This window comes from Gorilla gorilla, chromosome 9 (genome assembly GCF_029281585.2).
Source record: "Gorilla gorilla gorilla isolate KB3781 chromosome 9, NHGRI_mGorGor1-v2.1_pri, whole genome shotgun sequence".
NCBI classification, from domain to species: domain Eukaryota; kingdom Metazoa; phylum Chordata; class Mammalia; order Primates; family Hominidae; genus Gorilla; species Gorilla gorilla.
The window spans coordinates 82,152,569-82,165,553 of NC_073233.2; the positions used below are offsets into that span (position 1 = coordinate 82,152,569).

The 12,985-nt window shown below is 42.5% G+C and overlaps 1 protein-coding gene across 1 annotated transcript in view; it reads right to left on the reverse strand.

Moving 5' to 3' along the window:
* Window positions 1–295: 295 nt before the first annotated feature.
* P4HA3 (prolyl 4-hydroxylase subunit alpha 3) overlaps window positions 296–12,985 on the reverse strand; it is a 45,374-nt gene continuing 32,684 nt past the window's right edge. The window contains exons 9-13 of the mRNA XM_004051799.5: window positions 10,626–10,785; window positions 7,174–7,236; window positions 3,285–3,353; window positions 1,777–1,873; window positions 296–955 (exon numbers count right to left, since the gene is read on the reverse strand). Of these exons, the coding sequence (XP_004051847.5) occupies window positions 885–955; window positions 1,777–1,873; window positions 3,285–3,353; window positions 7,174–7,236; window positions 10,626–10,785 (460 nt within the window). The 3' untranslated portion in view covers window positions 296–884. The remainder of the gene's footprint in view (window positions 956–1,776; window positions 1,874–3,284; window positions 3,354–7,173; window positions 7,237–10,625; window positions 10,786–12,985) is intronic.

A 12,985-nucleotide genomic window follows, 5' to 3' on the forward strand; every position in this document is an offset into this window, starting at 1 on the left:
CACACATCCTCCCATATACTTTGTCACCTCTAGATTACTTATAACACCTAACACAATGTAAATGCTATGTAAGAAGATGTTATACTGTATTGTTCAGGGAATACAATACAATCTATTGCATCTGTACTGAGCATGTACAGAATAAAGTCTGTTATTATCCATGGTTTTTTTTCAAATATTTTCAATCCGAGGTGGAATCCACAGATGGGGAACACATGGATGTGGAGGGCCAACTGCATTCTCCCTTTTTTCCCACTCAGCATTATAATGTAAGAATATTCTCAGTTGGGAAAAATGATTTGTAAACATTTTTAATGACTGTGTTAAAAAACCATCATACAAAAAGAAAAGAAAGTTGTTTTCAACTTAAAAAAAATCCTTATATAATGTACCACTCATCTGGGATATGCTTCTGGGAGGGGGACACTCCCTGCTTGGGCTGCAGCAGAAGGCAGTGGGGAGAAAGTCTTAAAGTTCTGGGAGTCAGGCTAGCCCCTCCTGCAGGTGTCCTCATTGCCACTTCTTGGTCCCTGTGGTCAAGGTTCAAAGTGCCAAAAGACCCACTGATCGAACCTGAGACTGTTGAGATGTCCTGTTCCCAATAGAGAGTATCTGAGCTCCAGAAACTTCCCTCTCAGGCCTCCACTCCCCCCTCCTTTGTACTGTGCATCCTACTCTGACTTCCGTGGCTGGGGCAGATCAAATGTACATTCTCAGTGTCCCCTGGTAACGACCTCTCCCTTGCCTCTGATTTGCGAGACAGACAAAGCTGACAAGGCCTTCTTCCAGGAGGCTGCTCTGCTTTCTCCTCTCCTACCCCAGCTTTTGGCTCCTGGCTTCTCTGGAAAGCCACAGGACTCCACCAGCTTCTCTCTGCCAACAGTTCAGTCTTCAGGGCTGGAGCTGCAGGGTCTGCGGAATTCCTGTCCATACTCATGTATCCACTTGTTGGCCACTGGGAGAGAACAGGGAAGAAGGAGACAGCAGGCTCAGCAGAACAGACAGATGCTGCAGACTGGTGCGCACTCATAGGCGTGTGTGAGTGCCCCCTTAAATTCTGCATCCTAGGTAACTCACTTGCCCAGCCTAGACCTGGCCTCACTATGGACTACAAGCTGTTTCTTCCAGCAGATAAATAGCAAAGAGGACATTGTCCTCTGGAAAAAAGTCACAGGTCCTGTCTCCTGTAAACTCATTTTCAAACGTTTGGGAACTAAGATCACTCAGCCTTCATTTTAGAAGCCCATGTTCCCCATGAAGCCATTCCAGAGTACTGAAAGAAAAACGGGTGGCATCTCCTGGCAGCCTCCACCTCAGCTCATGAGCCCCCTTCCACTTCTCTTTCTGTTTCAGAGCTAAGTGCTCCTGGATGTATATGTGACATAAACACATCCATCTGCTTATTGATCTCTTCTTTGTTTTCCCACCTCCTCATGGGGAGCACTAAATAGGAGAGACAATGGCTTGACACATCTTTCCTTGGGGTAGAGTGTGGATGGGACACCATATTCCTCTCTGGCAGTGCTCAGGAATCAAGGCCTATCTGGTCAGGTGAATAAACCTTTACTGACCGTCACTCTGTAACAGGAACCCCTGCCTGTTATAGGCTCCCAGTCTGTTGGGGGCACCTCATTCATAATCTGATCTTCTCAATATAATGTGGCACTGTAATGAAGCGTTTGGAATGGGATGGCTGTGGTAGGTCCCACCCATCCCCTGTTTCACTCTACTCTGCACCCTGTACCCCCTTCTCATGCCCAGAAAGGCAGGACTTACCCCACTTATCTCCCACCAGGACAGGACAGCCAGCATGAAGTGTGTCACTGTCCCCTTCACCACTCCTGTGCAGGTTCCACCAAAACAGTGCTGCATTCTGAAACAAGAGGGCCCAGCCCCAGGGAGGGTCAGCCCAGAACCTCAGTCCTCGGGAAGCACATACTAAGGACAAATGCAGGCATGTCATTGAAGAAGCCTTTCCATGCAGTCTGGGGGCAATGCATGCATAAAATGGCACAAAATGGCATAAGTTGCCATTTACTCCTTCATGCATGGGTCATTTGACAGAGTCCCCTGCACCCCAGGTCCTGGGGCTGCAGGGACAAATCATGTCCAGTTCTGCTCTCCAGGAGCTCACAAGAAACAGACATAAAACAGACCTGAACAAGACAGCATGGTGAGTTCTGGGAGAAAGGTGAGCACATTTGTCATTGGGTCACTGAGGAGAAACACGCAACAAAACCACAAGGTGGAACAAAATATTCCCATACAGCCAAGCATGTCATTAACTCAGAAGCTTTTCCTCCCTCAGGCACTTATGATTAACACTTTCAGGGAGCAGGCAGTATCATAATCCCCAGTTTCCTAGCAAAGAACTTGAGGCCCAGGGCTTTAAATAATGCAATAAAAGAAGGAGCAAAGTGAGGACTCAAGCCCAGGTGTTCTGACGCTAAATCCTGTATGTATTTCCCCCATACACGGCTTCTTTGCTGTATCTACTTCCTGTAGTCAAATTATTTTAACCTTGGTCCTCAAAGTAGACAAAACTCCAGGTCATGAAGAGCTTTCCAGGATGCATTGGCAGTCTCTATGTTCCTAAGCCTACAAGAGGTGCCAAGCTCCTGAGCATTCAGGGATACCTGGCATTGATTTATCAAATGCTCAGGATGCGCCAGGCACTGTACTACCTGCTTTACAGGAATGATCTCGTTCAGTTATCTTCATTTCATTCCTAAATTAGGTAAGGGCTGCCAGGGAGGTGGACTGATCTGAAATTTGGAGGAAATACTCATTCATGAAGCAAACCTCTTAGACTCAGTTGTCCTCAGTGCCTATCCTTTCCAAATCCCTATTGCAACATCATAATGCCTGCTGACGTCTCTGTAAACTCCTGGATCAAAGGGCTATGAATTTCCCTCTGCACCCTCCGTGCCTCTAGCTCTCAATGTGGACTGAACTAATGATGGAAGGAACTAGATGCTGTAGAGGATCCAAAGTAAATAAAACAGAGCTCTTATCTTGAGGAGCTGTACTGTGACAGGGAAGACAGACATGTAATCATCTACTTGCAATATAAGTGTAAATAAAATAACAAATAGAGGCACAAGTGACGAGCATGTGTGTGGTAGTAAAGAAGACTATGGGATGATCTGTGATTCTGGGAATTGGGGAAGACCTCTTTTTGGCCCTCCTCCCAGGAATGGGCTTGCAAGCACAGACAGCGTGAAGGTTAGAGGGTAAGCCTGCACTCCCTCAACCCCATCTTCTGGGACCAGGGCCCCACTCACCCTAACCACAGGCACGCTGAGGTTGGCATAGATGAAGGCTGTGGCTCCTCCAGCTTCCACCGAGCTCAGCTACAAGACCAGAGGAAGAAGCCAGAGTTAAAACTGCCACCGACTTCCCTACCCTGTCATATGATGTCACATCTGCATAGATTCCTTCTCATGGTCTTTTCTTCAACTCTGAGAGAAATACTTGAAAGACAATCATCCAACTCAGGAGGAACTTCGGGAGCCTACTCAATGGCATTGGTGTTTGCCTACAGGGCCACAAGAGGACAATGTTTTGGTATTCTTCCTATCTTTCCCTTCCAGCTAACATCCTTTTTGAGGGCTACAATAAGTAGATTCAAACTTTTTGACTGAGACCCTTAGGAAAAAATACATTTTAAATAATGACCCAAGACACACACACACACACACACACACACACACACACATACACACACACACCTCCTGAAATATAATTGTCATAAAACATTCTTACTATCTGAGATAGCTTCTGATCTTCTCCATTTTATTTTATTCTATTCTAGTGTGGTTCTCTTAAATGCTCATCAGAACCACTAAATTAATCTCACAACCTATAATGGATCATGACTTGTGGCTTGAAAACCAGTTTAGACTATGATTCTTCTTGAAAGCTGGGCATCATAGGAACTACTTATTACACCTTTGGCATATTCTCCAGATCACTCTGCTCCTCTCCAGGGAACCCAAGCTAAGGAGTTTCATCACTGGTCTGTTCTAGGACTATGGATATGTTTTCTTAATGTGAAGCTTTTTTCCTGGTTGTCACAGAAATATACAATAATTGTAAACTGTTTTAAAACAGGAAAATATTTTTAAATAACAATAATTATTATTGTACCATCCAGAAAAAAGTTATAGTTTACATAGTGATAGTTGACATTTATTGGGCACTGACTATATGTTAAAAGTTACACTATGTCCTTGCAAATATATTATCTCGTTTATTCCTCAGAACAATCCTGGGAGTTACAATCGTCATTATTTTTAATTCTTCACATTTTACAGATAAAGAAACCAAGTCTCAGAGAGCTTAAGCACTTTATAAAAGGTCACATGACTCTTCCATGATGGAGTCAGGATTTGAGCTGAGCTGGTGCCATGTGACTACAAAGTCCCTGCTCATAACCATCATGCTACACATTTGGAAATTTAGGTCATATCCAAATGTTTACTATTATAAACAACACTGCACTGAACAACTTAATGAAAAAAAATCATTTTGCATTTTGGATTGTTTTCATAGGAAAGAGTCTTGGCACTAGTATTATGGGGTCAAAAGGACATGCATAAGTTTCATACTTCTTATACATTTTGCTAAATTATTTTTTCAGCAGTTGCATCACACAAGAGTGCCAGTTTTACCTCACGCTGCCTAGCATTATCTACCAGAAGGTTCATGCTCTGTAATCTTATGGCAGTCAGATCCCGGCACATTTACTTGTGTTACAGAGCAAGAGGTATAGGAGGTAGGACGCTGGCCCTTGGTAGATGCAAGTGAACTGACATGGTGATTTGGAACCTGGAAATGGCAGTGGTGACTATTAGCATTCCTTGGCTCTCCCTGTAGCACACTGGGAAAGCCGATGAGAACAACAATTGGCTCCTTGTGTTCAGGTAACAAATTAGATTATTCTATTCTAGCCCTTGTCAGTAAGGGGCAACCTGGACTTTCCTGCATTCTTTTACCTGTGGTTTTACAATATGGTGGAAAGGAATGACATAGCCAACACATTAAAAAGAAAATCGGATTCTGCATGCAATGAAGCTCATGAGCACGGCATGGGCTGTAAGAACAGTGGGAAAGGGAGAGAAATCTTCCCTCTGTATACCTTCTACTATTTTGTACTGGGGCTGATCTTTTTTTTTTAATAGAGACAGGGTCTCACTATGTTACCCAGGCTGGACTCGAACTGCTGGGCTCAAGCGATCTTCTTGCTTGAGCCTGCCAAGTAGCGGGGATTACAGGTGCACACCACCGCACCCAGCTTGGGACTGATCTTATGTCCAATCTGAGCAGAAAATCACCAACTGGACTTCAACTCAATCCTCTGTACTTCTTAAAGATTATTTTCTCCCTATAAAATCAGTCTTAGGTTTCCCACAAACCTTAACATTTGTCTTGAGAAATGTTTGTCCTGAAATTGTCTCGAGAAATCCCAACCTGAAGATGAAAGACTTGGGCATAATCTAGCACTTCCCTGGTCCCATGATACTGATTCCCCTTTATGAGACCCTTTCCTTTAATTGCTCTGTGGGATACAATGACAGAAACATACAGTATGGAACTTTCCAGAGTAACATCCCTCCTTACATTATCTCATCAGACCCTCACAACAACACTGTGAGGAAGCACAGGGCAAAAAGTGAGCTCAAATAATAGATGTAATCTGTGCTGAGGCCACATAGTAAGTGGCAAAATCAGGATTACGTCAACTGACTCCAAATCCAAAGTGTATTCCATTCCACTGTGTCTCAAATACTTAAAACCCAAATGCACATGCATGCACACGCATGTGAAAGTGCATGAGAGTGCATGCGCACACATACACACACACACACATGCATTTGCCATTTAAAATTACTGGGCTCTTATACCCACGCTACCTTCGCTATAGTAACTGGGGCCCTGTAACCAGGGAACCAGCCATAGGAGATATTGAGGGGATAAAGAACAGAGATATATTGTGCCCTAGATGCCCTGTTTTTTGGCAGCAGTTCATTCTTTCGCCGTCTGTGACCTCCCATAACAGCTGGAGTGATCAACCAGAGATGCAACCAACTGCAGCTCCAAGATGTGTCCCCTGCCTGATAGCTGACCTCAGAATGATCAGAATGAGGCCAGACACCATTGTAAGTGGAAGCCTTCCAGTTCCATAGGAAGTACAGAACTGAGCCACATAGAGAAACACACTGGAACTGCTGGCATTAAAGACTACACAGAATGCTGGCCTCTGACTGCCCTTTCTTGGCTGTCCTGTGGAGACCAGAGACAGTCCTAATAGAAGAGGAAAAGCTGGGGTGAGGGATGCCTGCTATTCTAATGAGGCTGAAACAAGGACTTCATCTTTGGTTGTTATATAGAGCCCTTATATATGTTTGTCCCTTCAGTTAACAGTAAGGTATCTCTTCTAATAAGTGATTAATTCTAATATTCTCTTCCAGTGACAGGTGATTGGAAGCTTGTCCATAGAGACGAAAGTAAACCCACATGATCTGAAGGGAAGGGGACAGGTGAGATGATACAGACTGGGGCCGAATCCTGATCAGGCCAGGAATTAGGAGAGAAGTACAATTTATTGGTTTATTTTGAAAGGGGAGTCATGGAGATTTTACTGAAGATTTTATAGAGAGATAAGGAAGAGAATTTTCACTAAACATCAGAGGCAGCACTTGCTGAATTTCTCTCAGTGTCTCTGTTCTTCCCTCTTGTAAATCTGCTGCCTCATTCCTCATCCATCTCCCTCCCCACAGCCCCACAACCTCATCTATGTGTTGTTTTTCAACACTGATTAGTCCATGAGACCTCAAGGACACAGATTCTCAGATCCTCCTCCTGTGTTGTTCAAGTCCCTCTATCTCTTGGCCTTCAGTGGAGCTCCACTTCCCACCCTAATCCACTGCCCATACCAAGGTCATATTTAGATTTACACACTGTCAGCCTCTTTGAGGGTAGAAACCTTGTCTTGTATTTCTTTACATCTCCTACAGTGCCTATCAAAAATGCTGTCTGAAATTCGCAAAATTCCGGGAGATTTTTGCGCTGAGTACCAGATAAAATCAATACGTGAAATTGCTTTGAAAACAATAAAATAAAGTAGAGCTATAGTCAGTCATGAAGTAAGAAGCCCAGAGCAATACTCACATAGATCATAAATGTTGCAACTCGGTTTCCTGACTTCATTCTGTAGAGGGGGCTGCTTGGTGACTGAGAAAAAAAACCAGAACATATTATTTTATGCAGATGGCACCAGAGGGACAGGCAGGATTCCACTATTAATACAAATAGAAGTAAAATGGGGGCATCAAAGATGGGATATAGTTCTGATATACACCTACTGGAGTATGTGCCCGTCTTTGCTGGCAGGTACTCAATACAATTTTTTTTTACTAATTTATTAGATACTTATATAAAAGAATTGTCTACTACCAAACAGAACTACTTGTCAGTAGTGAAAGTACTATATGAGGGGTTAATTGCACCTTTGAGTTCTCTGTGAAATATAGAAATTAATATATAAAATATTACAGACAATTATTCTGTAGGAATACCAAATCATAAGGCCAGAGTTCCAATTACTTGCTGAAGAGACATACTCTTTTTTTTTGTCATGGAACAGTTTGAGATATGATTTATATTCCATAAAATTCACCCCTTGTAAGCCTACTGTTCAATGAGTTTCAGTAAATTTTAACAGTCGTCCAATCATTCCCACAATTGAAGTTTAGAACACAGAACACTTCCGTCTGCTGAAAAGCTCCTTCATGCCAGTTAGCAGTCAATCCCTGCTCCCACCTCCAACCTCAGGCAACCCACTTATCTGCTTTCTCTCTATAGCATTCCATTGTGCAGATATATCAAAATTTGTTTATCCGTTCACCTGTTGACAGACATCTGGGCTGTTTCCAATTCTTGGTTTTTTGTTTTTTTGTTGTTTTTTTTTTTGAGATGGAGTCTCACTCTGTTGCCCAGGCTGGAGTGCAGTGGCGCTATCTCAGCTCACTGCAACTGCTGCCTCCCAGGTTCATGCCATTCTCCTGCCTCAGCCTCCCGAGTAGCTGGGACTACAGGCGCCTGCCACCATGCCCAGCTAACTTTTTTTTTTTTTTTTTTGTATTTTTAGTAGAGACGGGGTTTCACTGTGTTAGCCAGGATGGTCTCGATCTCCTGACCTCGTGATCCACCCGCCTTGGCCTCTCAAAGTGCTGGGATTACAGGCGTGAGCCACCGTGCCCGGCCCCAATTCTTGGTTATTACAAATAAAGCTACTATAAACTTTTCTGTACAAATGTTAGTAGAGACATATTTTCTTTTTCTTTTGGGTAATATACATAGGTGTGAAATGGCTGGATCATAAGTAGGTGAATCTTTAACTTTTTAAGAAACTGTCAAACTTTTTTCCAAAGTGTCTGTATAATTTTGCATTCCCACTAGCAGTGTATGAGAGCTTCAGTTCCTCCACATCCTCACCATCACTTGGTATAATCTTATTTTATTGTAGCCATCATAAGAGAGTGCAGTGCTATCTCATTGTGGTTTTAATTTGCATTTCCCTAATGATGTTGAGCATCTTTCCATATGTTTCTTAGCCATTCATTTATCCCTTTTGGAGAGGTGCCTACTCAAATAACTTTCTGTCCATTAAAAAAATTGAATTATCTTATTACTGAGTTATAAAAGTTCTATAGATATTTTGGATACAAGACCTTTACCAAATATATGATTTGCAAATATTTTCTCCTAGTTGGTGGCTTGTCTTTTCCTTTTCTAATGATGTTTTTTGAAAAGCAAAGAATTTTAATTTGATAAGGTCCAATTTATCAGTTGTTTTCTTCTTTTATGGATCATACTTTGGTGTCATATCTAAGAAATCTTTGCCTAACCTGTGGTCACAAAAATTTTCTCTTATGTTTTCTTCTAGAAGTTTTATAGTTTTACATTTACATCTATGATCCATTTTGTGTTAATTTTCATATATGGTGTAAGGTAAGGGTGTAAAGTCATTATTATTTTGCAGATAGATATTAAATTGTTCCAATACTATCTATTGAAAAGATTGTATTTTCTTCATTGAATTTCCTTGGCACCTTTGTCAAAACCAATTGATCATAAACGTGTTGGTTTGTTTCTGGACTCTGTTCTGTTCCATTGACCTATGTGTCTCTCCTTACACTGGTACCACACTGCCTTGATTCCTGTAGCTCTATACTAAGTTTTGAGATCAGATAGTGTATGTCCTCCAATTTGTTCTTCTTTTTCAAAATTGTTTTGGCTGCTCTAGGTTTTTTGCATTTCCATATACATTTTAGGATCAGCTTGCTAATTTCTACAAAAATAAACCTCCTGGAATTTTTATAAAGCTGGGGTTCAATTTATAGATCAATTTTGGGGAGGTCATTTTAATCCTCAAAAATCACTACTGGGTATCTACCCAAAGGAAAAGAAAGTATTATATTAAAGAAAAAACACCTGCACCCAGATATTTATTGCAGCACTATTCACAACAGCAAAGTCATGGAACCAACCTAAATGTCCATCGATGGTTGATTTGATAAAGAAAATAAGGCATATATACATAACAGAATACTATCCAGCCATAAAAAGAATGAAATAATTTCCTCTGCAGCAACATAGATGGAGCTGGAGGCCATTATCCTAAGTGAACTAACTCAAAAGCAGAAGATAAGATATTGCATGTCCTCACTTATAAGTGGGGGCTAAACAATGGGTACACATGGACATAAAGATGGAGGTAACAAACACTGGAAACTCCAAAATGGGGGAGGGTGAAAGAGGAGTGAGAGTTGAAAAATTACGTATCAGGTAAAACAGTCAATAGTTGGGTGATGGGTACACTAGAAGTGTGGTCCCCACCATTACACATGCGATACCCATATAACAAGTATGGCTGGGTGCAGTGGCTCACTCCTGTAATGTCAGCACTTTGGGAGACTGAGGTGGGAGGATCGCTTGAGCCCAGGAGTTCAAGACAGGCCTGGGCAACATAGCAGGACCTTGTCTCTACAAAAAAAATTTTTTTTAAATTAGCCAGGTGTAGTCCTAGAGCTACTTGGGAGGCTGAGATGGGGGGATCACTTAGCCCAGGAGTTCAAGGCTGCAGTGAGCTATGATGGTGCCACTACACTGCAGCCTGGGCAACAGAGCAAGATCCTGCCTATAAAGAAAAAAATAAATACATAAATAAATACGTAAATAAAAAACAAGCACATGTACCCCGTGAATCTAAAATTTTAAAAAAATTATTTGCTATTGTCAGCAAAGATGGCCAGTTGAGATCATGAGGCTAGAAGAGTTACTGGAGGAAGGACAATCCTCACTAGGAAGTCCCTGAGTGGAGCAGTCAGATGATTCCATGACAAGCCACATTCTTCCCTCACCAGCAAATTTTAGAAGGGAGATGGTGGCAGACAAGAAAATGAGTCAGCAACAATATGCTTGAAACTAAGGCTTTCAGATATTTCTGGAAAAAGAACCTTTGTTCTAAGATTTCACTTAGTATTCCCTGAGAGCCTACAAGAAATAAATAATGCCCTGGCTCCCTACCCCAGGGGATTGGTCATTGACTCCACCATTACCGTAGCATGGTCAAAGTGAGGCTCATAGTGTCCTCCGATGCCATAGTTCACCACCTGCAGATACTCTGCATAGGGAGGCCGGACATCAAGGCCTGTGAGGGCAGCAATGCGGTGGTTGAGGGCCACCAGCTTTGGGTCAACAGTGTCCTTCAGCCAGGCACTAAAACACACCACAGATTGAAGCATCAATGATCTGTTGCCCGAAATGACTAAACGACGTCTCTGAATGAATGAATAAACAAATGAATTATGTTAATTGCCAGAAGGAAGGATGGAAGGAAGGAGGAAAGAGAGGGAGGGAAGACAGACATAAATGCCTAATTACCTATGCATTCCTCATGTTAAGTCTGCCCAGTCCACTTTGTTCTCTACCTCAACAATCTCACAGCATTGAGATACAAAGAGGAATAAGACAAAACCCCTGCCTTCAAAGCTGCTATGGTGTAGAGACATCTGAACAGAGGGACCCGGGTACAGTGGGAAAAGCTTGTGATTTAGAGAAATGTGACGAGTCCCTGATCCTCTGTGATCCTAAGTCAAGTATTTAACCATTAACCTCTCTAAGGGTCAGTGTGTTGTCTATAAAATTGGGATGATAATAATATCTACTTCACAGACTTATAAAGATTGTGAGAGGCAATGCTTATGAAGACACTTTGTGAACTATACATTAGTGTTACTTTTAAACACAGGAAAATCTCTGCTCTACTGCAAGACAAGCCAGGATAGGGCAAAGGCCAAACAGCAGAGTTCAGTCTCTTTTCCTGAATATCTTGTTGAGGTTCTGACAAAGTGGCAACTTTGGAATCAGAATTTATGTCCCTGGGAAGTGAGGAAGTGCTCCCTAAAGCCAGTGGGTCTCCTGGGGAGACGATAAGGCTCTGAGGGAACAGCCTTGGCATGATATGGAAGACCATTTCTTTGCTCTTTGCTTTTGATGGATTAGTGTGTTCATTCTTTCAAATAGAGTGCAAGCAGAGTGCTATGCCACATGCTCTTAGGTTACAGAGATCCCCAAGACAGAGCTATTGCCTTCTAAGAGCTCATGGATTATGGGGGAAAGGACAAACACAAATATAACTAAGAACAAAGTAAGGTACAGTGAAAAATTGAGAAACAGACTTTAAAGTGCTGGGAAGCACAGAGGAAGGAGAAGTTTATTCCAGTGGGGCACTCAGGTAAGATAGTGACATTTAAGCCAAACTTTGAAGAGTGCATAAAATTTCAATAGATGGAAAAGATGTAGGAGTATTCCAGCCTGAAGAAACAGCATAAGCACAGACATGGAGGTGTGGCAATAAATTATGAATAAGGAGACAGGAAGAAGTAACGGGAGATACAGCTGGAGAAGCAGGCTCAGGGCATGACGTAGAAAGCTGAAAACACTGTGATATGGAATCTGGACTTTATGGATAATGGGTACTCAGTGAAGGTGTGTGAGCAGGAAAATGATTTGGCAATTAGAAGTTCCCTGGTGACCTTTGGGAGACCAGCTCCAGCGAACTTGTGAGGACAGAACCAAAAGTCAAAGAGTTGAAGAGTGATGCAAGTGGAGAAAGAAAGTAGTTTCTTGTTCGGAAAAGGGAAGAAAATACCACCTGCTCCCCTGGAAGCAATTAACCCAAGGCTGAATTTTCTCTCTGACACTAGAATATCAGAAAGGTTAGAAAAAGCAATGAGGCTGAGGTCATAGGGACCTTCCATAGGTTAGAGAATAACTACTAATATGAAAGGCCCTTAATGTACCAGACCAAGTAAGTTAAGCCAAATGATTCTGAATCACAGCTTTCATCACTCACCTCCCTTCCCAGACAGCACAAACTGATCCCCATCCTGAGGTCTGGCCTCTCCCCAAGGATGCTGACGTCACTGTCTCACATGTCTTTGGTGGATGTAAGTAAAGGGCTGCAGTGGGGGGTGGGCAGGGCTGGAGGGGTGGGATAAAGCTGGGCTCTCACAGCTGAATCTGCTCCTCTACAGAAGCCATCAGGGCCAGAGAGTCTATTTGTCCTTCTGGTCTCATTGTTGGCAAGTCATACTTTCAATATGAGTCAGGAGGTGGGAATGGAATCTTGTAAAGTTAAATTACAAATGTGGACAGGACTGTATCTTCTGGAAAAGCAATCCTGTTTAGAAGAACAACTATAGACATATTTTTTGGTTTAGGGCAGAGGAGCTCTTCCAAGTCTCTCTGGAATGGCCTTCTAGTTAAACCCTCAGATGATCTAACAACCTGGGAAAGGGGAGTGGAAACTTCACCCTCTTAAAAAGAATGTACAGCTATAAACATGAACTAGGGATTCTCTACCTCTGGCGGTCCCTGAATGGCTGTTGCTGACTGGTAGTCAGCTATGCTACTG